At 50.8% G+C, this 20,893-nt stretch overlaps 4 protein-coding genes across 9 annotated transcripts; 1 reads left to right on the top strand and 3 right to left on the bottom strand.

The window, feature by feature from the left end:
- Positions 1-35: 35 nt before the first annotated feature.
- Positions 36-6,065, bottom strand: TM9SF1 (transmembrane 9 superfamily member 1). 3 transcript variants are annotated; one of them, XM_058540874.1, is made up of 6 exons: positions 5,876-6,065; positions 4,829-5,190; positions 3,406-4,027; positions 2,924-3,109; positions 1,286-1,559; positions 36-701 (listed from the first exon to the last, which is right to left on the bottom strand). In XM_058540874.1, exons 2-6 carry the CDS (start codon positions 5,171-5,173, stop codon positions 308-310), a joined length of 1,821 nt encoding a protein of 606 aa, XP_058396857.1. In that variant the 5' UTR covers positions 5,174-5,190; positions 5,876-6,065; the 3' UTR covers positions 36-307. The 3 variants fall into 3 exon arrangements, with proteins under 3 accessions (XP_058396857.1, XP_058396856.1, XP_058396855.1); XM_058540873.1 differs by lacking the exon at positions 5,876-6,065 and adding an exon at positions 5,500-5,681; XM_058540872.1 differs by lacking the exon at positions 5,876-6,065 and adding an exon at positions 5,537-5,680.
- A 5,794-nt stretch (positions 6,066-11,859) lies between these two features.
- Positions 11,860-14,096, top strand: TSSK4 (testis specific serine kinase 4). Of its 2 annotated transcripts, none has more exons than XM_058540864.1 (4): positions 11,860-12,084; positions 12,423-12,637; positions 13,053-13,416; positions 13,824-14,096. In XM_058540864.1, the coding sequence occupies exons 1-4, from the start codon at positions 11,860-11,862 to the stop codon at positions 14,004-14,006; spliced, it is 987 nt and encodes a 328-aa protein (XP_058396847.1). In that variant the 3' UTR covers positions 14,007-14,096. The 2 variants fall into 2 exon arrangements, with proteins under 2 accessions (XP_058396847.1, XP_058396848.1); XM_058540865.1 differs by having other exon boundaries at positions 13,023-13,416.
- An 866-nt stretch (positions 14,097-14,962) lies between these two features.
- Positions 14,963-18,518, bottom strand: CHMP4A (charged multivesicular body protein 4A). Of its 3 annotated transcripts, none has more exons than XM_058540860.1 (6): positions 18,413-18,518; positions 16,848-16,997; positions 16,585-16,762; positions 16,040-16,154; positions 15,733-15,868; positions 14,963-15,316 (listed from the first exon to the last, which is right to left on the bottom strand). In XM_058540860.1, the coding sequence occupies exons 1-6, from the start codon at positions 18,441-18,443 to the stop codon at positions 15,258-15,260; spliced, it is 669 nt and encodes a 222-aa protein (XP_058396843.1). In that variant the 5' UTR covers positions 18,444-18,518; the 3' UTR covers positions 14,963-15,257. The 3 variants fall into 3 exon arrangements, with proteins under 3 accessions (XP_058396843.1, XP_058396842.1, XP_058396844.1); XM_058540859.1 differs by lacking the exon at positions 18,413-18,518 and adding an exon at positions 18,186-18,406; XM_058540861.1 differs by lacking the exon at positions 18,413-18,518 and adding an exon at positions 17,856-18,179 and having other exon boundaries at positions 16,848-17,526.
- A 452-nt stretch (positions 18,519-18,970) lies between these two features.
- MDP1 (magnesium dependent phosphatase 1) lies at positions 18,971-20,575 on the bottom strand. Its single transcript, XM_058540862.1, has 6 exons — positions 20,435-20,575; positions 20,262-20,322; positions 20,082-20,192; positions 19,644-19,751; positions 19,460-19,545; positions 18,971-19,168 (listed from the first exon to the last, which is right to left on the bottom strand). Exons 1-6 carry the CDS (start codon positions 20,469-20,471, stop codon positions 19,083-19,085), a joined length of 489 nt encoding a protein of 162 aa, XP_058396845.1. The 5' UTR covers positions 20,472-20,575; the 3' UTR covers positions 18,971-19,082.
- Positions 20,576-20,893: the final 318 nt, after the last annotated feature.

Raw genomic sequence — 20,893 nt, 5'->3', positions numbered from 1 at the left:
TTCCTATATCCAGACCAAACCCTCCAACTACGGGATCCTTTTTCTTAATAAATTTTATTTTGATATTTGTAAAAAGAAAAATCAGGACCAAAACTAAAGACAACTTAAAAAGTTCAAATATATACTCCTTATATAATAGAGATTTATAATTTCCAGGCCCTCTCTGGGGAAGGGAGGCCCAAATGGCAAAGGGGAAGGCAACAAGGCCATCACACAATTCAGTCACTCAATCAGGAGAGACGTTGGTAAGAGTGACCAAGGGGGCATGAAGAAAGGGGAGAAGAGCAATCGTTTTGCCACCCAAAACTCAGTCCATCTTGAGGTTAACATAGATATAACGGATGAACTTGAGGGAAGAAAAGAAGGAGATGGTGCCCAGCATGAGGAAGAAGACGTAACCAGTGAGTAAGGAGTAGCCGAAGAACTCTACTGTCTGTACCGCCCCTGACATGTTGGAGCGCCGAGCATAGTAGAAAACTGAGTAGAGGAAGATGAAGAGCCCAGTGGATCCAACACTCAGCACAGATCGCCACCACCAGCGGTAATCCTCCCCAGACAACTGGAAGTAGGTGAGCGCAATGGAGATGCAAGCCCCCACACTCAGGAGGATGGCAAAGACAAAGAAGAGGATGCCATACAAAGTGTACTGCTCCCGACCCCATACTGTGGCAAAGATGTAGTACAGCTCCACAGAGATGGCACTGTGAAGAGAAGAGACGATACACAGCATTAAAGGGCTGTGCACTGACAGCACAGTGGCTAGGCCAAAATCCAGCCACCACCCCTCCATGTTACTGGGTCACTGGAAAGTGGGTCCACTCTACTCCCTGCCCTGGAGTTCCTGGCTTGATGGGGATTCTCGTACCTATGATTAGCTGCTCTCATTTCAAGAACATCTTCTCTGATAAGTCGAGAGCAGGGATCTTGTCTGTTTTAGTTTCCACTGTATTATCTGCCTCACACTAAAAGGTATTCAACAAATTGAATGAGTAATCAAATGGGCTTTAAGCCCCACATGGTGCCTGTGGATACTCAAGTCAGAAACCAGGCCCACGGTGAAAAGAGAAATGTCTCTGGAGAGCTTTACACGTGAGACACCCTCATATTTGAACTGATTCAAGCTCAGTCCTGCTTGGAGAAAAGGGGAACCACATAGTGATCTCTTAATGGTATAGCTGACCCAGGGATTGTCACTGACGTTGGGTCAGGGTGTGGGGTGAGTGGGGAAAGGAAAAGTTAAGGTCAGGAACCTGAGACTGATGGCCATGGAACAAAGGGAGGATACCTGAAAGGCAGGAAGCCTCCAACAGTCATGTGGATGAGAGTAGACTTGTACCAGGGCTGGGGCGGGATTTCCCGGGCGATGTTCTTGGTGCGACAAGGTGCATCAAAGGGACTAGCGTTGTTCTTCCCGAAGATGCCTCCAATGACAGTGAGGGGAAAGCCCACCAGCAGCCAGACGGTCAGAAGCAGCAGGATGGTGGTGGCTGGCAGAGCCTGTGTCGAACCATTGGCCCAATGCACCGAGTTCACCACACTCCATGTCAGGAAGAAAGGCACTGCAGGGACGGGCCCCCAAAGGGAGGGTCAGCACTAAGGGCTACATCCCTGGGGGCACCCAATCAGACTGGACCTGTAGGGGAGAGGGGTGGACCATCCTGCTCCCAGGCCGACTCCACCCTTTCATGTCTTGTTGTTCCTTCTTCCTTATCTTACCCACACGCCCTGCCCTATCCATTAAGGATCAAGGCAGCTGCTACATAATGATCTAAGAGTGACACAAATCCACCTCCTCCAAGGGCCTGTCCTGCTGTAGCATCAGTGATTCCTAGCATGAGCCATTCCTTTGGATTAAGGCCCTCTTTTCAAGCCTTGGTTCAAACATAAATGTGACGGAATATAAATCATACACTTAGGATTGGGAACATGAAATGTTCAGAATGCAAACTACTACTGCCTTTGAAAGGACATGCTGGCTTGAAAGGCTAGAGTGGGGTGGCCGACCTCCAAAATACACAAACGGAAAACAAAAAAAGGGAGTATCAAAAATTAAATTCAAGGGCCAGCCCCAGTGGCCTAGTGGTTAAGTTCAGCATGCTCCATTTTGGTGGCCCAGGTTCAGATCCCAGGCGTGGACCTCCACCACTCGTCTGTCAGTGGCCCTGCTGTGGCAGTGGCTCACATACAAAAAAAGAAGATTGGCGACAGATGTTAGCTCAGGGCGACTCTTCCTCAGCAAAAAGAGGAAGATCGGCAATAGGTGTTAGCTCAGGGAGACTGGTCCTCAGCAAAAAATAAAATAAATTCAGGGCCGGCCCCGTGGCTTGGTGGTTAAGTGCGCGCGCTCCGATGCTGGCAGCCCGGGTTCGGATCCTGGGCGTGCACCGAGGCACCACTTCTCCGTCCATCCTGAGGCCTAGTCCCACATACAGCAACTAGAAGGATATGCAGGGCCGGCCCCGTGGCTTAGCGGTTGGGTGCGTGCGCTGTGCTGCTGGCAGCCCGGGTTCGGATCCCGGGCGCGCACCGACGCACCGCTTCTCTGGCCATGCTGAGGCCGCGTCCCACATACAGCAACTAGAAGAATGTGCAGCTATGACATAGAACTATCTACTGGGTCTTTGGGGGGAAAAAAAAATAAATAAAATCTTTAAAAAAAAAAAAAGAAGGATATGCAGGTATGACATACAACTATCTACTGGGGCTTTGGGGGGAAAAAATAAATAACTAAAATCTTTAAAAAAATAAAAATAAAAAAAATAAAATAAATTCAAAAGTGTTATTTCAGTGTAATGGTTGAGAATATAAGCTCTAGAGTCAGGCTGCCTGGCTCTGAAACCCAGTCTTACTCTGACTCTATCCCAGATTGCACAATGTGTTCTAAGTTCCCAAGTCAGCCCACCAGGGAAAAGGCAGTCCTCACCAGAGAAGAGACTGGTGGTGAGAATGATGTTCCACACCCAACGCTCGCCTCCGATCTGCCGGTAGAAGTGGCTGGACACGTAGCCAGAGATGCAGCAAGTCAGGGCATACAACAAGATGGCTGCTGAGTTAATGGCCCCGTGACGGTGCACATTGAACATGCCTAGCAGTGCCATGACAATAATGCCTGCGGGGTGGTAAGTGGAAAGCCTGTGTTAGGTCTCACCTATCTGTCTTCTGGCAATTTCAGAGGAATTGGCCCCCATTCTCCCAGACCCAGGGCCTCCAGCAAACCAATACCGCCTAATTCTATGGCCCAGAAAACCCACAATAGAATATACACATCCTTGCTAGAGCCACCCAACCCCTTAGGTCTGGCCCTCACCTTGGACAGAGGCGAAGATCTGCAGATCTTTTCTGAACAAGCCACCTACTTAGTTCTACCCCTTGAGAGAAATCTCTGATTAATTTTTATGACCTCACCAGTGCCAAGGGCCAGGAACTGGGCACCCACACCAAGCACAGCACAGAGCAGACCACGGTATGGAGGGAAGCGGAAGACATCTGTATGGATAATTTTCCAGCCATTGTCACCTTGGTCAAAGTCATCACCAGCACCTCCAGAGGTCGTCTCCTCATCCAAGTTGTACCGGGCCAGGTCATTCCGAAGCACACGCATGAGAATGACAGCCACAAAACCCACGAGTAAAAACACAAGCACCATGGAATTGATGATGGACAACCAATGGATTTCTAGTGTTCGGGGAAAGAAACCACCATCATCACCACGGCGCCTGTCACTCCGACGCTCCACTGAAGTCTCAGACCAGCGCACGCTGTAAGTGTGTGTGAGGCCTAGGAACTCATCAGGTCGTAGCCCATCTAAACTGTGGGGCTTGACGTCCCGCACTGAGACATTGGCAAATATAATTCGATCTCCATGGAATTCCAGGTGGAAGTCCAGATGGGTCCAGAGACCTATCTTGTGGCTGTGAGGCAGGAAGCCACTCTCCTCCATGTAGCCCACAAAGCCACGGAGTGGCAAGTCGTCCACCACAAATTCAAAGTAGTACAGTTCCTCGATGGCCTGGCGCAGCTGTTCCACCTAAAAAGAGCAAGCCAGGAGTCAGACAGGGCCTCCCCAGGCATAGAGTTAAAGCAGGGTTTCTCAACCTCGGCATGACTGACATTTTGGGCTGGATAATTCTTTGTTGTGGGGGGCTGTCCTGTGCACTGTAAGATGCACCATCTCCGGCTTCTTCCCACTAGATGTCAGGAGAACGCCCCCCGTAGTGACAATCAAAAATATCTCCAGACATTGCCAATGTCCCTTGGGAGAGAAAATTGCCCCCTCTTGAGAACCACTGGGTTAGACCCTAATATGTTGGGATTCTCCAAAAAGAGCAAGTATGACTCAACAGGGTTAAGGCCTAGAAAAAGGAGACAGGCAAGGTGTACGAAGGTCTGGAGTAGACTAAGGAAAAGTGCCCTAAGATAGGATTTGCTAAAGAAAAAAGCGTGACAGGGAAGACTAAGTAGAGTGTAAAGGAGCCAGCTGAGACAAAGCCAAGACGTAGGTATGGAAGGAAACTATGCAGGAGTGATAGTTGCGACCTTATTACCAACAGAGAAGCTTGGAGTCAGGAACCCTGGGCTCTAATATTATAGCTAATATTAGCTGTAATTCACTTTCCATGTCGTCTTGAAAAAGTTACTTCTGAGCAAGTAGGGGTTTCTTTGTCAACTGAATGCAAATAATACCACCTGCCCTGCCTGCCACATGGGGTTGCAGTTAGAACCAAGTCAGATCATTTCCATAAAGGTGCTTTGAAAACCATAAATGTAAGGCACTGTTACTAGTCCCTGGGAGAGATGCCTAAGTTCTAGCCAATGTGGAGAGGCTGACCTGTGCAGAACTGAGCTGCATGTGGCACAGAACCTTCTTCTCTGCATTCTCCCGGAAGCGGATCTCGTACAAAGACTCAGCCATGCGGTCCCCATCCAGCACTTCGCCCAGGCTAAGGCTTTTGTGCCGTATCTTCTCAGGGCAGCAGACTGGAAGCTGATAGTAGTGGTAAGTCTCCTGAGGGTTATGGTAGGGTCCCACTTTGTTGACATAGAGAATGACGGGGTCTCCAGCCTTGTAGTGTGTCACACCTTCCACCCCTGGCTCATGGCCTGTGCCCAGCAGCAGCATCAGGAGTGGCAACCACTGGCAGCTCCAACTTCGAGGATGCCCTAGGACTGTCATCCTGAAGGCAGCAGAACCTGTTTGGGGCAGTCCAGCGGTTATGGAAACCAGGGATCAATTCATGACGCCCCAGGTCAGGTCCTTCGAACTGACGCCCAAAGGCTCCAACTCCTCCCCTTGGCCTCGCCCATTGTCCCTCGTCCCTCGGGAGGCCACCTCCCGACCCCCACACCACACCATGTGTCTCGACCCCGAAGACTGGGCTCTTGGGCCCCTCTGCTCTCTAGTCCTCTCAACCTGGGGTTCCCTCCTCCCGCAGCCCGCCTGCCGGGCACCTCCCCGCGCGCCCCAGCCCGTTTCCATGGCAACGCCACGCCTCCTCGCACCTCGGGCCCCTTCCCGCCGCAGCCCCGGGGTCCTCACCGCGCGGGAAGGGCTGGCCGAGGTGGCCCCAGCGGCCTCTGCGGCCCCGTAGCTGCCCTTGGGCTCGTGCCGGGGTCTCCCCCAGAGCAGCGCGCTAGCGGCGGCCCGGAGAGGACCTGCGGCCGACCTCCGCGGGCTGGCCGCCGCCGTGCCTGATCGCAGCGGCTGCGGCCGCACCACGGAGCACAGCGCCTTCGACTCGGAGAAGTGCTCCCGGATGAGCTCTCTACAGCTGGGGGCCCAGCCCGGCTCTGGGGACCCCGCGAGGCTCGACCAGCCGGTCCCCCGCGGGGGCCCGCCCGGCGATCAGGAGAGCAGCCCGGGACACGTCAGTCTTACCACTTCCGCCCTCACCCGCGGGGACCTCAGCCCGGCAGAAAGCTCCTTTCCTGGAGCCGGGTGGGGACCACGCCCCCACTGCCGCGCCGCGGGAATGCTCTGCTGGTGGTTTCCCGAGCTGGGGCTGAGACCGAGGCCAGGCTACGAGGACGCGGACGCCCCTGCAGGATAAGAGTCGCCGCCGGGCCGCCCGCTCGTCTCTGGGAAAGTTTGGGGCGGAGACTTGAGAGCGGTGCCCGCCGCGCGCGCCCAGTGACTGTCCAGGAGACGGAGCGGGTGGCGGCTAGTGGATGCCCCGAAGCAGTGGCCGGCAGACCCGATGGGACTCGCCACCGACTGCTGAGGCGGAGTCCTGAGAGGTGGTTCGTGGCCCCTGACCCGCTCTGGGTGAGGCTTTGGGCGTCGATGTGCTAAGGACAGCGAGAGAACAGCCCATGCAAGGGTCCTAGAGTCTGGATCTCACCTCACTGCCTCCCTCCCACCCATCATGAATGGCCTCCCGCCAAAAAACAAATACATAAATAAAAATATCTTCCCGAGGCTGTACTGGAGGCCTCCCTGGCCATGTAATGACCGTCCCGTGTCCTACAATAGGCAAGCCTGAGCCAGGTCTGGTCTAGAGGCACGCAAAGAGATAGGGCGTCTGCCCTTTTACCCTGTGAGTGGGGCAGCCTGACAGGGTTACTGTTACTTGCAGGTAAAGAATCTTCCCATACGTTCGTCTCTTTCACTTTCAATATTTTTGTTCATAATTATCTGTGTGTATGTGTTTGGGCTTCTCTTAATTGTGTAAAGCAGGTTACCCTTGTTTGTCTCAGCTTTTTTAAGGGGATCTGCCATTGGGGGAGGTGGCCTGGAGATCAGACCCAGGGGCAGTGACTTCCCTTTGGCCACATGGGAGTAACAGGTAAAGAAGCTGACTTCAGGTTCCCTCTCCCTGAGGGAAAGTAGTACAGTGGAAAACCACAAGTGGCTTCTGACCTGACAAGTCCTTCATTTACCTACTTCTGCCCTCTCTGACCCAGCCCTCCTTCCTGCAGGAGGAGGTGGGTTTCCAAGAAGTAGGGAGTTGAGTTTTCTAAACAATCAATGAATTTTGTAATTGGAAAAGTAACTTAGAGTAGCTTTGGAGTAGTCTTTAAGTGACAACCACCTCTAAAGTCAGAAACCTGGGCCTCTTTCTCAATACCTCTCTCTTCAGGCCAATGCCACCAAACCCCCTTGGCTTATTTCCTGAATATATTCCAAATACTTGCCCTCCATGGCTACCTTCGTTCAGGCCCCATCCTCTCTCACTAAAATTACCATGACAGCCACCTTGCTAGTCTCCTGGTCACCTCTCTTGGATCCATTTTCCACACTGCTGCTGCAAAGATTTTTTTTTTTTAAAGGTGTCCTATTTCCTGCAACAGTGGTTCTCAAATCTTGGTATGCATCAGATTCAGCTAGAAGCTTATTAAAAACATAGATACCTGGGGGGCCGGCCCGGTGGCGCAAGCGGTTAGGTGCGCGCGCTCCGCTGCGGCGGCCCGGGGTTCGCTGGTTCGGATCCCGGGCGCGCACTGACGCACTGCTTGGTAAGCCATGCTGTGGCGGCGTCCCATATAAAGTGGAGGAAGATGGGCACGGATGTTAGCCCAGGGCCGTCTTCCTCAGCAAAAAAAGAGGAGGATTGGCGGATGTTAGCTCAGGGCTGATCTCCTCACAAAAAAAAAAACAAAAAAAACATAGATACCTGGGTCTCACAAATCAGGATCTTGTGGGAGGGGGTAACTGGGCACCAGTGTTTTTAACAAGCTCAGACTTTGATGCGCACCAAAATGTGACCATGAGTACATAAGATAAAGTCAAAAAAGCTGGCAGCTGAGGCCTGTCAGACCTGGATCTTAATTACTTCTCCAGGTACATCCCCCTTCTGAAACCCTATCCTGTATTCACCTTGAAATCTCAAATGTCGTGTTCTCTCAAGCCTGCAAGCCTCATTTAGTTCCTTCTGCCTAGACTGCCCAATCTACCATTCTCTACTTACCTGCCTGGAGACTTCTTTGAACAGTGCAAATGCCACCTTCCCTATAAAGCCTTCCCTTACATCTCCTTCCAGTCTTTGTTTATAGCACTTTATCTCACTGTACTGTTATTTTACTTCTTATGTGTCTGTCTCCCTTGCTAATTGCTAACTCCTCACAGGAAGACTATAATTTATCCATCTTGGTATCCTCAGGACCTAGCAGTGTTTTTATATATAGTAGGCAGCTTAATACACGTTCCTTGAATGAATTGGTTTACCCCCTGTATATGATGAGAACAGAGCTGCCACCAAGTTACCTATCCAAGGGGCTAGCTACCTATCCAGGGGAGCGAAGATGGGTGGGATTGGGTGCGCCTCCTTACCACAGTGTGCCCTGGACTACTACTCATCTTGATAGATTGAGGATGTAGATCTGGATTCCAACAGGACTTTGGAACCATCCTGCCAGCAGGGTCAGCCTGTCAATAAATGGGAATTTACCAGTAGCCTATGGCATAATCTGTTGTTGGAGTTTTTATTTTGTTTTGGAGGATGGAAGATATAAGAAATCTGGGGCCAGCCCAGTGGCATAGCGGTTAAGTGCACACACTCTGCTGCCGCGGCCCGGGGTTTTGGATCCCAGGCACACAGTGACTCACCGCTTGTCAAGCCATGCTGTAGGCAGCCTCCCACATAAATGGAGGAAGATAGGCACAGATGTTAGCCCACGGCCAATCTTTCTCAGCAAAAAGAGGAGGACTGGCGACAGATGTTAGCTCAGGGCTGATCTTCCTCACACACACACACACACAAAAAAGAAATCTGATTCTTCCCTTTTTCTCCTCTGCATGCCACCCCCGCGAGCGTGCGCACACACACACACACACACAATCTTAAATCCAGACAACCCCTCTATGTCCACAATCTCTTGTCCTCTGTCATTCCCACCAAACTTGTTCTTCCATTTCACTGAGACCTGCGACCCCTCCCACTACCCCTTTGGCCTTTTTCTAGCTTATCTTCCTAACCCGTGCAGCTTAGATTTCGCATTCCATCATTTCAGCCACACTCTTTCCTGTCTTCTTGATGTCTCCCATTCTTTCATTGCAGCTGCCAAGTGAAACCTCAGTGATGGGTCAATTCATCTGTCAATATTCAAGCACCTATACCCAGGATGCTAAAAGAATCTTAACACTCTGATGTGTTAAGATCGTGTGTCTATAAATCGTGTTCTTCAACCTTAGTTGGGCCTCCATGCTGCCCAGTGATCCTGTTCCATTTCCAAATCAGCTGTCTTCCATTCACAACCCATTCTTCTCAAACCTCTAACTTATCTCCCTCTTCTCGTCAGTTGATCTCCCTTTAGAGCCTAGTGGGAGATGCAAGCAAAAAAGCAATTACAGACACGACATTAGGTGCTGTGACAGAGAAAGTATTTGAGCTGTGGGAGCACCCATGAAGGAGGAACATCTAATTTGGGCTTGAGCAGTCAGCAAAGGCTTCCTTACAACAGCTCGAGAGGGCCGGCCCCATGGCATAGTGGTCAAGTTCGGTGCCCTCCGCCTCAGCCACCTGGGATTCACAGGTTCAGATCCTGGGCAAGGACCTACACAACTTGTCAGCCATACTGTGGCAGCGACCCATGTACAAGATAGAGGAAGACTGGCAACAGATGTTAGCTCAGGGCAAATCTTCCTCAAGCAAAATAAAACAAAACAAAACAAAGACAACAACAGCTCAAGAGCTAAGTCCTGAAGGGAGAGGAGGAGTTTGCCAGAACAGAGGGAAAAACAAAGGAGAAACAATTCCGTTTGGCTGGAGCGTTGCGTGTATCTTAAAAGATAAAATTGGAGAGGCAAGCAGGATCACATCTTGAAGCTATGTAAAAGAATTTGGACTTGATCCTGCTTTAAATGGGAATAAAATCAGATTCATGCCTCGGACTTCAGGATGATCAGACTAGAGGAGCGCAGAAAGCTTGCTAATCAGTTAAGAAATGATGGAGGCTTGAACTAAGGTAGTAGCAGTGGGCTTGGAGAACTTTGAATGTATTATTAAAGAGATAATTAGAAGGTAGAAGAGAGAGGATTTGATGGCTGATTGGAATGTAAGGGCTAAGGCAGAGGGAAGGGTCTGGGATGACACGTGGTTGTCTAAATTGAGGACAACTAGTATAGAACTTACAGAAAGAGGAAGTCTGGGGGAAGAAAATAAGGAATTCAATTTTGGATTGTGCCTGGGATGGTGAGTTTAAGGTGCCTGGGAAAGACATATGCATGTGATGTTCAGTGAGCAATTGGATGCTGGATCTGGAACTCCAGAGATATCTGGGACAAAGATGAGATTAGGATTAGTCAGCATTAATGTAGTAATTGAAGTCTTGGGAGTAGATGAGATCCTTAAGGGAATATGTAAAGGTCTGAGGAAATAAGGCCTGTGATAGAACCCTCAGGATATGATTAAGGGATAGATGGAGGAAGATGAGGCTCCAGCAGAGTCAGGAATGGCTAGAAGGATGGGAGGAAAATGTACTACAGAGTTCAAAGTCATGGAAGGCAAGATAAGAATGCATTTCAGGGTTAAGACCTGAAGTCTATTTCTCCACCTTTGCAATCTAAGTGATCCTTAAAACCTTGTAACTGTCTTTACTCATATGAAGGTATGGAAGTGAAGCTTTGCGATTTTGGAGCCTAGGTCTGAATTGGTCATGCAATTTCTGATTTTTTTTTCTCATGAAATGCAGTGCCACTATGTGAGGGAACTCAGGCTAGTATGTTGGATAATAAGACCATATGCGGCAGAAACAAACCATCCTAGCTGAGATGAGACCACCAGACGAACCACCCAACTGAGCCCAGTTCAATTTGCAAAAAAAATGCATTTTATTTTATTTATTTATTATTTTTTTTGAGGAAGGTTTGCCCTGAGCTAACAACCACTGCCAATCTTCCTCTTTTTGTATGTGAGCCGCCACCACAGCATGGCCACTGGCAGAGGAGTGGTGTAGGTCTGCACCCAGGAACCAAACCCAGGCTGCTGAAGCAGAGAGTGCTGAACTTAACCACTTAAGTGGGTTAACCACTTAGGCCACCGGGGCTGGTCCAAAAATGCATTTTACAGTTAGATTCCTTAGAACATGCTTCTACACCTTGCAGTTCTCTGTAATATTCTCACACTCATGTGTTTCTTGTGCTGGATTATAAACTCTAGGAGCATAGGGTCTCTATTGGCCTTACTGGTTATTTTATCCCAGTACTCAGCATGCTGCTTGGCATACAGTAGGTGCTCAGTAAACATGAATGGCTGGGGCTGGCCCAGTGGCGTAGTGGTTGGGTTCACGTGCTCTGCTTCGGCAGCCTGGGGTTCACAGGTTCGGATCCCAGGTGCAGACCTATGCACCACTTATCAAGCCATGCTGTGGCAGGTGTCCCACATATAAAGTAGAGGAGGATGGGCACGAATGTCAGGGCCAATCTTCCTCAGCAAAAAGAAGAGGATTGGCAACAGATGCTAGCTCAGGGCTAATCTTCCTCACCAAAAAAGACACAAAAAAACAAAACACATGAGTGGTTGAAGGGGCCCGATCTATGGAGGAAGTCTCACCAGATTCAGAAGGTGCCTCCAGGACTGAAAATGCTCCAAACTGCACTTCATTCTCAAGCTTTGTGGCCAGTGGTGGATAGAAGGTGAATTGTGATGTATTTGGAACGTGGGACCTTGGGGTGTTCCGTAACCAAGAGGAGAAAGTAACAACAACCAATCGAGACAAGAAGAACTGCTTCTCCCTTCTTCCTCCTCCAAATTCCTAGTGGAGAGCTGAGCCCAGCATCCCAGACTTGTGTGACTAAACAGGCAAGCATTCGGAGAGTGCCTTCACTTTGGTACTCTAGCCCTCAGTGGCTCAAGGTGTTGGCTTTCTGAGCAGACAGGAGGCTTTTAAGTAGCAAAGCTCCCTGCTGGCAGCAAGCCCAATATCATGGGGAAGGAAAACACCTTGGAGGCAGCACCACCCACCTCAGCCTACCGCTCTGTAATGGAGGAGTATGGTTACGAGGTGGGCAAGGTGATTGGCAATGGCTCCTATGGGACAGTGTATGAGGCTTACTACACAAAGCAGAAGGTCATGGTGGCTGTCAAGATCATCTCAAAGAAGAAGGCCTCTGAGGACTATCTTAACAAGTTCCTGCCCCGTGAGATACAGGTTGGAAAGGGCTGGAAGAGGGAACTGGTAGCAACCTGCTTAAGGCTTCTCAGAAGGGATATGGTTAGGAGGGGGTGGGGCCAGAAACCCCCAAACCAGAACTGAATGTCTAAGCAGCTAGAAAATTACCTGATGTAAATTCAACCTCTTTCCACCTACCCCTTCACCTCCAGCCCTTCAAAAAGTGCAAAGCACAGGGTTTGCCCACAGGCCACCAGCCTCTGGGGTTTGATTCTGTTGCAAAGTTCTAAGAAGGTAGCAGTGGAAGAGCAGGAGGGCTGGGAGCACAGCCAGGGTTCTCCCTTCCCAGGTTTGATGGATCCCTCTTCTGGGGCCAGGTAATGAAGGTCCTGCGGCACAAGTACCTCATCAACTTCTATCAGGCCATCGAGACCACATCCCGAGTGTACATCATCCTGGAGCTGGCTCAGGGTGGTGACGTCCTTGAATGGATCCAGCGCTATGGGGCCTGCTCTGAGCCCCTTGCTGGCAAGTGGTTCTCCCAGATGACCCTGGGGATCGCCTACCTGCACAGCAAGGGCATCGTGCACCGGTGAGGGCGCTGCCACCCTGACTGGGGCCTTTGGGGTCTCGAGGGGGTTTTATGCACATCTCCCATTTTCGGCCCTTTTTTCCTCCCTTGACCTCCCTTCTCGGTATCTGGGCCCGTTCATCCACTCTATTTTAATCATATGGTCAAGAACATTTATTAAGTACCCACTGTGAGCAGAGCACTTTACGAAATACGATGGTGAGCTCCCAGTAGTCCTCAGGTACCATCTTCTCACCTCTGGGCTCTGCTCACAACTCCATGGCTTTCTTTCCTCTCTACCTTGTGTCCTCATAACGGCATCTCTCTCCCACTTTGCCTTTCCTCATCTCTAGCCTCTGACCCCTGGCCCTTCAGCTCCCGGTCTAATACTAAGCCCTCTCCCCAGCCTGACCCCCAGCCTTTCTGCTGCTGGTAGGGATTTAAAGTTGGAGAACCTATTGCTGGACAAGCGGGAGAACGTGAAGATATCGGACTTTGGCTTCGCCAAGATGGTGTCTTCTAACCAGCCTGTGTGCAGTAGCCCTTCCTACCACCAAGTGAACTGCTTTACCCAGCTCAGCCAGACCTACTGTGGCAGCTTTGCTTATGCCTGCCCAGAAATCTTGCTGGGCTTGCCCTACAACCCTTTCCTGTCTGACACCTGGAGCATGGGCGTCATCCTCTACACTCTAGTGGTTGCCCATCTGCCCTTTGATGACACCAATCTCAAGAAGCTGCTGAAAGAGACTCAGAAGGAGGTCACTTTTCCATCTAACCAGACCATCTCCCAGGAGTGCAAGGTGCTGGCTCCCCCAGGAGGGCTGAGGCCTCAGAGATGACCCACAGGGAGGGAATACCTGACTTAGGCCTCCCAACCCTAGGCTCTACTCCTGCCTGGAATAGTGGGAGGGCTTAAAGGGCCAACCCACCTTAAGGGCTGTGCACCTTAGATGTCATAAGCAGGTTTCAGCCTCTCTCTTTAGGCCAGAAAGGGATTATGCAAGGGATTCCCCCAAGGAACCCTTCCTACCCCTCCTTTCCAGGGGAGTTAAATGCCTGGCTCTTCAGGATACAATCAGGGCCACACCCCTTTCACCAGAGTGGCATGATAGGCTATCCTACTTCTTTCTTAGGTCCAGCTGCTCATTGCCAGTGTGGCACAATGGGGGGGCAGGCTCAGCCAAGACCTCTCTCTCCCCTGTCCTAGAACCTGGTCCTCCAGATGCTACGCCAGGCCACCAAGCGTGCCACCATCCTGGACATCATCAAGGATCCCTGGGTGCTCAAGTTCCAGCCTGAGCAACCCACCCATGAGATCAGGCTGCTCGAGGCCATGTGCCAGTTCCACAGTACCACTAATCGTCACCAATCCTTGGAAATCAATACCTGAAAGTGGCTGAGGGAGGGGAGAGACAAGCAAAGCAGAAGGGTCTGGGGCTAAAAATCTTTTTATACCAAAAATAAATCTAATTCTGATTTAGTTTCATCAGCTGGGGTCAAAGACATTCTTTCCTCAGGGGAAACTTAGCAGGGAACACTGCTGAGGGAAAGAGGTAGATTTCTGCCCAGAGCCTGCAACAGCCACCTGTTAAGTCAGCATCGTGATTCAAAATGTAGCTTGTATGTGGCTCATGGGGAGGGGTGTTCAGATGAACACCTGCTCTTGGGAAGCTTCACTATCCTGGTGAAGTACATGCTCATTATTTTACATCTCTGTGCACTCTAAATGTTCAAGCAGTGGGGTAGAGGCCCTGGTTGCTCTGTTTGGTCATGGCTCTGCCTCTGTCTATAGTCCAAAGGGACGGCATTGTTTGTTCTGTTAGAAATGGGTATCAGGATATATGAAATATCTTGGTTCTTTCTTCCTCCTCCAATTGCCACCTTAACCACTATTGAAACAATCCCAGTGAATCACGGCCCCTCGCACTACTGCTCCTAAACACAGAAGTGACAGTTCAAACCAAGCCTATTACCTACGGGTTCTGGATCAAGGAAAGCTACTTTATCCCTCTATTCTCCCTCCCTGTCCTTGAAAATGGGCTTTGCAAAAGCACAATGGGTAGTAAATCATGGGGCTGTCTTGGCAGAGGCATGATTGGAGAAACCATGAGGGAAGACTCAGAGACAGCTCCACATGGCTCCAAGATAAATAATAGACAGCAGTTTCCTTAACCTCAGCACCAGGCAACTCTAGGACAAACCACCTTGAAAGATGAAATAGTATCCGCCTAGAACACAGTAGGTTAAGATACTGGAAACTCCCATTTATTCTATGTTCCAATGCCCCTTCATTACTCCCATTATTATTCATTGCTTAAAACAAAGCTCCAAGGACCAGGGGAAGAGTTTCAGGTGGAGAGCAGGCAGTAGAAGCACTAGCACTCCATCTACCCAATTTTATTGGGAACAAGGGCACTGTAAGTGCTATCAAAGAGAAGGGAGCCCAGGGGCTCCTCCCACACCAAGATCCTTCTTCAGAGTTGAGCCAGGGATGGGAGGCAACAGACCCTTTTCTCAGGCAGGGTCACACTACCACCCTCAGCAGGACCTCCCGAAAAGGCTATGGTCCTTTAGCTCAGCACTTGGCACTTAAGGAAAAGAGAGCAACGAAGGCAGCGTCAGGAAGACAAGCCCAGACTCATCAGGATACCCACTCAGCCAACTGCTTTAGTGCTTCTTCATCTTCATCCGCTTCGGGAGCTTTGGGGACAAGGATACCCAGAGAAAGAAGGACGTGTTAAGGCCTCAGCAACTTCCAACCATCCCCTGCTATAACACTCAGAACCTGCTGAATTATCTCTCCCCAGCAAAGAACCTAAAGGTGTGGTCCTTCTGCTTGCTGGGCTGCTGCTATACCCATAGCCCTTTGTGCAAATTAGATTCTCCCAGCACTTGCAGCCCTAAACCAGGGTACACAGCTTGCTGAGTGGAGCACAGGCCAGATTTCAGTCCCCATTCCCCTTCAGCCAGGTGCCCTTATGCAGTCAACAACCTTTGCAACTGTAGCAGCAGCCCTCTCTGCCTGGTTCCTTGAGCCAGGATAGATGAGGAATAATCTTTCCCCATATCTATCCCACTCTCTCAAGTCCTTGAGTCAACAGAATAGCACTGGGTACCTGGCCCTGCTGGCAGGTGTGTAGAGGGTACACTGGGTAGTTTGATTGGAGGTTCTTCCTCCTTGTCTTCCACATCTAACACCTCCCGGGCCAATTCCTCCTGCTCCAGCTCCTCTAGCTCCTCCAACAGTTCATCCTGAATATGGGACAACAAGACTGTTCAAGACGAAGAAAAGAAACTTCTACTTCCCAAAACATACCACTTCAGGAGTTCCTCCCCCAAACTTGCCCCATAATTCTCTTGGGCATTCCTTCTGCCTGGTCTCATGCTTTCTCCAATACTCCCTGACCCCTCACTCCCAATCACCTCATCCACATCCTCTCCAAAGCCCACAGGCCGAGAAATGGCATCTGAGATCTGCTGGGCCACCTCCTGTTGTTCTGTGATGTCAGCCATCAGTTCATCTACCTTGTCAATGTCCCTGAGAACAAGATATATAGCAGAAAAATTAGGCAACAACCCCCCTGACTTTCTCATCTCACATGAAGGAAGTCCCTCCTGCTTGTGGCCTCAGACTGATAAATCCGTGGCTACCATGTAGAAGAGATCCCCGGAAAACTGTAAAGATGCAAGGCCGGGCTGAGAAACGGCAAGAAGCCACACTGGGGAGGAGAGTTTGCACTTCCTTCTCTGAAGGATTTTTACCAATTAGGAAAATCATTTCTCCTCCCTAGAACACCCCAGCCAGTAAAGAGATCTTCTTGTAGGAAGCAAGGAAGCTGACAGGGGTCTAGCCATTACGGGCATCTACACTGTGAATTCATATTCTGAGAGGTTTTAAGATTCAAAGTACAATACCAAGCCACTCTCCCCAGTGCCTGGGCCCCCTCCGCCCCTCCCCCCGTACCCACATGTCCTGGTAGGCCTTCTTCATGCCTTGAGCAGCAAGCTCCATGGTACGAAGCACTTCTACATTGGTGGTGGCATTTTCAATGGCCTCACGCTGAAACTCCAGGGTGGATAATGTCCCGTCAGTTTGTGCCAGTTGCTGTTCCAGTCTCTTCTTCCTCCGCAAAGCCTGTAGGGCGGCTGACCCAGCCCACACCCTGAAGATCAGAGCCAGAAGCCCCTGCTGCCCACCTGGACCCTCCCTATTGGCACCTTTCCCCCTTACCTCTCTTATTCTTGGTGCCATGCTTCTTGGCCGTTTGTAGCTCCTGTTGAATCTTGTGCTCCAGAAATTCCTGTTTCTTGATCAGTATCTTCTCCGTCTCCTTCAGTTTCTGTATTGCCTCTTCAGGGGTTGGCCCCTTCTCCTTCTTCCCTGAAGTCCAATGGAGCAGGCCCATATTGTGTGAAGGAAAAATACTAACCACCAATCATTGAGTGCACAGTATATGCTAAGCGTTTGACTGTTATTCTTAATTGCAAAATGACTCTCTACAATGAATGTGCTATCTTTACTTCATACATATGAAAAAAGGCAAAAGGATGTTAAGTTTTTTTGTCTAGAAATCACAACTACTAAGACATTGAGCAGGAATTGAAACATGGCAGTATAACCTCCAAAGCCAGTATTCTTTTGCTGTTCCAAGCTGCCTTTCAAGTTGTTTCCAATTTTTAAAAAATTAACAGACTCTATTTTTTAGAGCAGTTTTGTGTTCACAGCAAAACTGAGTGGAAGGTACAGAGATTTCCCATATACCCGCCTGCACCCACGCATGCACAGCCTCCCCACGATCACATCCCCCACCAGAGTTCAGTCCCTTTTTATAATCACTGTTCCACTTGCTGTCCTAGGAGATGCCCAAGGTCCTGACTCCACAGGATCAAACTGAATGAAATACAGGGGGCTAGAGAAAAACAAAATCTGATCTCAATTTTCCCCTTCATCTTCTGCACATCTAACAGAGTTATTTTTCCACACACACACACACACAAAATCTGACCACCCTTGCCTACTTAAAATCCTTCCATACTCTCCACTGCCTACAGGATAAAATCCAAAACTTTTTTAACAAGACATACAAGGTCTTTCATAATCTGCCTCTTAAGTACCTCTCCATCCACACTGCCTTCCTACTTTCCTCTTCCCCTTCAGCACACAAACACACTACACACTACACACACACACTCATACACACAGGGAAGCTAGAATTTCTTTTCCCTGAATATACCATACTTTTTCTTGCTTCTGTTTTGCACACACAATTAGCTCTTCCTGGAGTGCTTCAGTTCTTCACCTGGCACACTTCTGCTTCTGTGCTTTCCTGATTTTTAGGAACATCTCCATCATGGAGGTGCTACACTACACTGTAAACGCCAATTTTTGCTTGTCTTTCCCCACCAGATAGAGCTTGAACAGGGCAATCATTCTTCGTCATCTCAGATTCCCTCTTGCCCGGCAAAAGTAAGCACCAGTGTTTTGGAAAGGACTGGATGACAAAAGCTGGAAACTCGTCCCCAAACCTAAACAGTGGGAGCCAGCACGGTCGCCACGCCCTCCACTCACATTCCCTCCAGGGCCTCGAGCTCTTCCCTGTGGGGTATGGGAAGCAAGGCACACGGAGCCAGGCCCCCTGACAAGACGGGACCTCCTGGCACCGGAGGCGGCCTTGCTGGGCCATTGGACGGGGTTTTCGGGACAGCCTGTCCCCTGGGTCTCTTCCCCTCCGGGGCTGCGGTCTCCCCGACCCCTGCGGCCAGCACCTCCCGGTCGACCAGTCTCGCCTGGCTCACCCCTCCCGAAGAGTCTGCCGAGCCCACTCATCGCGAACCCGGCCTCTTCCTCCTGCGCCCCACAGCGGCCCGCACACTTCCGCCTTGCTCCTGGGAGGGTCCTGTCTCATCACTCGGAGACCAGACTCGGCCAATCCCTCCTTGGGGCACCGCGACGACATCATCAACAGGCGCCAACGTGGCCGCTTCTATCACGTGACGCGAGCCACCCGCCCCCGTGCATTCCTCTTAAAGCGGCTGCTTCATTGTCCACTATATGAAAAGGCCGCCCCACCCCCACCCCAAAACAAAAGATTTGTTTCCTGGAGGGAAATGTGCAGGGTAATGCGTCCCACTACTTGGGGCCAGTGGAAGAGATCTTCATGCCCTTGACATAGCTCCGGAGAGGGGTGGGGATGGGGCAAGCACAAGGGAATCAGAGTCTTGGGTTTGCCACACGTTTATGAGGCAGAACCTGATGCCGTCTAAGGCCTCAGACTCTGGTCTTGACACCTCCGGGTGGCCGACCCCGGTTCACCCGCTAGAAAAACAGAAACGACCCACACTGTGGCTAAGTCCTCTTCTGTCACATGCAAATACACTTTAATAATTTACAAAGACACCTGTAAATGCCTTCCTGATTTCCTTTCAGTTTTATGCCTCCAATGAGGCTCATCCACAAGACCGGACCTCAGGCTTGGGCCTTTGCAAATGTCTCTAATCCTTGAGTTAGGGTTTGAAGACTCATTCCATTCCGAATATGAATGCAGGTTACACCTGGCAAGAAATGAAACCACATTTCATCAGGCCTTCGGGGCTCCCTACTATTTTTTTTTTTTTTTTTTGGCTTGTAAACAACAGGAATTTATTTCTCAGGGATCTGGAGGCTGGAGTCCAGGATCAGACACCAGCTGATTCCGTGTCTGCTGAGCAGGGCTCCATAAAATTACTCTCACCTTTGTGGGTGTCACCTGTCATGCAAACAATCCATCCTGTACATATCTACCTAACTCCTCCTAGGAACCCTGTCTCCTCACTCTCCAAATGGCTATTTTCACCACTCAGTACCCAGTTTGCCGACGTCTACAATATTCCGCTTCTCATCATCAAAGAAGATCATCTGGGAGAAAGGAACTCCAGTCTTCTGCTGCAACCTGCGCAAGACAGGGCAGGGGGTGACCATGCTGGCTTCTTTGCTCCTCCCGCCTCTCTGGTCTTGTCTCTCCCTGCTTCTCCCCTTCTCCCCACAAACCTCTTAAAGTGTGTGACTTTGCTGCCTGGATAGATTTCCCGATGAACAAAGTATCTGACAAGGTCAAAGAGCTCCAGCAGCTGGTTGGCCCCTTCAATCTCACTTGTCCTGCAAAAAGGTGTAGAAGATGAGATCAGGAGAGTGGAGGGCCAGGGCTGCAAGTGAAGTTATGTATAACCGGGAGAAATAACTTGCTGTATTCCGGGATGGGTAGGCATCCTCGGCCCTTATTCAGCTCCATATCCTTCCTGTCTGACACAGGTGGCTCTGAGCCAAGGTTTAATAAAAGACACAGGAGAGGGTACAATTAGAAAAATATGCAAGTATTTGCAAACGTGCACCGCCGAAATTTCTGTAGCCAAGGGGTTACACGAGAAGTCTCCTCACGCACGCATCTCTCAGCATTCAACTGAGTTTTTTTTCAGTCGCTGTTCTTACCGTGAAGCGGCCGCGACGGGCACCCCAAGGCCTTGCAGTCGTTCCAGGACCTCAGGCACCTCTGGGTACAGTCGGACGGTCTGGCCCCGCCTATCTCTTACAGCTCCATCACTGGAGAGGACGAGAGTGCGCTCAGCGCCGGCCGGCCCCGCCGGGCCCGTCCCCCCAGCCCTGCCTCACCTGCCCTTGTGGAACGGGGGGTCTACGTGCGTGTCCACCCAGAATGGCCAGAGCGTGTAATCTGCGAGAGGAAGGGGGGCGTTCAGCTTTGGAGGGCTCAGGGCCTCGAGAGCGGCAACTGGGGTTTGGGAAAGGGGAGCGCCCTACAAAACTCCCCCCAGTCGGGCCCTCACCCAGGTCGAAGACCACAAGCTTCGGGAGCCCAGCCATGGCCCGGGCCGCAGGCTACGCTACAGATGCGGAGCTTGCCCGGGGCCACAGAGAGCTCGCTGCGCTCCCGCGGCTAGGAGGCCGGCCCGCCGGCCTGAGAGACCCGGCGGCTAGAGCGCCGCCACGCCTCGCTGGGGCTGTAGCCTGAAGACCGCGCAAGAGCGCCTTCTGATGGTGGAGAAGGGAAAAGACTACAGCAAGTGCCAGGGCGACAGCGCGCAGGACCACATTGGTCCCTAGGTCTCTCCAAGGGATCTTCTTCCTTACTTCTCCACTCCACCCAGCCTCGCCATTCTACTAGACTAGAGAAGCCAGGGAAGGGAAGCCCTTTCTTTTGGCCCCCTCTCATCCTATCTTACCAATTGAGGCCTAAGTGATGTATCACAGCTTGGGTCACTCCTCACGCACCCTTTCCCCCTCTC

Source organism: Diceros bicornis, chromosome 5 (genome assembly GCF_020826845.1).
Source record: "Diceros bicornis minor isolate mBicDic1 chromosome 5, mDicBic1.mat.cur, whole genome shotgun sequence".
NCBI lineage: Eukaryota > Metazoa > Chordata > Mammalia > Perissodactyla > Rhinocerotidae > Diceros > Diceros bicornis.
The sequence above is the reverse complement of the archived record's forward strand: the minus strand, read 5'-3'. Positions and strand labels throughout refer to the sequence as shown.

What these genes read in the sequence shown, in the direction of transcription:
- TM9SF1 (XM_058540874.1), bottom strand. Translation starts at nt 5,173, where the DNA reads ATGACAGTCCTAGGGCATCCTCGAAGTTGGAGCTGCCAGTGGTTGCCA. An exon ending in GTTCCTGGCCCTTGGCACTG is followed by an intron (nt 3,110 to 3,405) that starts GTGAGGTCATAA and finishes ACCACCCCGCAG; the next exon opens with GCATTATTGTCATGGCACTG. An exon ending in GGAGGCTTCCTGCCTTTCAG is followed by an intron (nt 702 to 1,285) that starts GTATCCTCCCTT and finishes TTCTCTTCACAG; the next exon opens with TGCCATCTCTGTGGAGCTGT.
- TSSK4 (XM_058540865.1), top strand. Translation starts at nt 11,860, where the DNA reads ATGGGGAAGGAAAACACCTTGGAGGCAGCACCACCCACCTCAGCCTAC. An exon ending in TCCTGCCCCGTGAGATACAG is followed by an intron (nt 12,085 to 12,422) that starts GTTGGAAAGGGC and finishes TTCTGGGGCCAG; the next exon opens with GTAATGAAGGTCCTGCGGCA. An exon ending in AGCAAGGGCATCGTGCACCG is followed by an intron (nt 12,638 to 13,022) that starts GTGAGGGCGCTG and finishes CCCTCTCCCCAG; the next exon opens with CCTGACCCCCAGCCTTTCTG.
- CHMP4A (XM_058540859.1), bottom strand. Translation starts at nt 18,300, where the DNA reads ATGGCCCAGCAAGGCCGCCTCCGGTGCCAGGAGGTCCCGTCTTGTCAG. An exon ending in TTGGAGAGGATGTGGATGAG is followed by an intron (nt 15,869 to 16,039) that starts GTGATTGGGAGT and finishes TCCCATATTCAG; the next exon opens with GATGAACTGTTGGAGGAGCT. An exon ending in ACACCTGCCAGCAGGGCCAG is followed by an intron (nt 15,317 to 15,732) that starts GTACCCAGTGCT and finishes TTGTCCCCAAAG; the next exon opens with CTCCCGAAGCGGATGAAGAT.
- MDP1 (XM_058540862.1), bottom strand. Translation starts at nt 20,471, where the DNA reads ATGGCTGGGCTCCCGAAGCTTGTGGTCTTCGACCTGG. An exon ending in AAAGTCACACACTTTAAGAG is followed by an intron (nt 19,546 to 19,643) that starts GTTTGTGGGGAG and finishes TGTCTTGCGCAG; the next exon opens with GTTGCAGCAGAAGACTGGAG. An exon ending in TGTAGACGTCGGCAAACTGG is followed by an intron (nt 19,169 to 19,459) that starts GTACTGAGTGGT and finishes ATTTCTTGCCAG; the next exon opens with GTGTAACCTGCATTCATATT.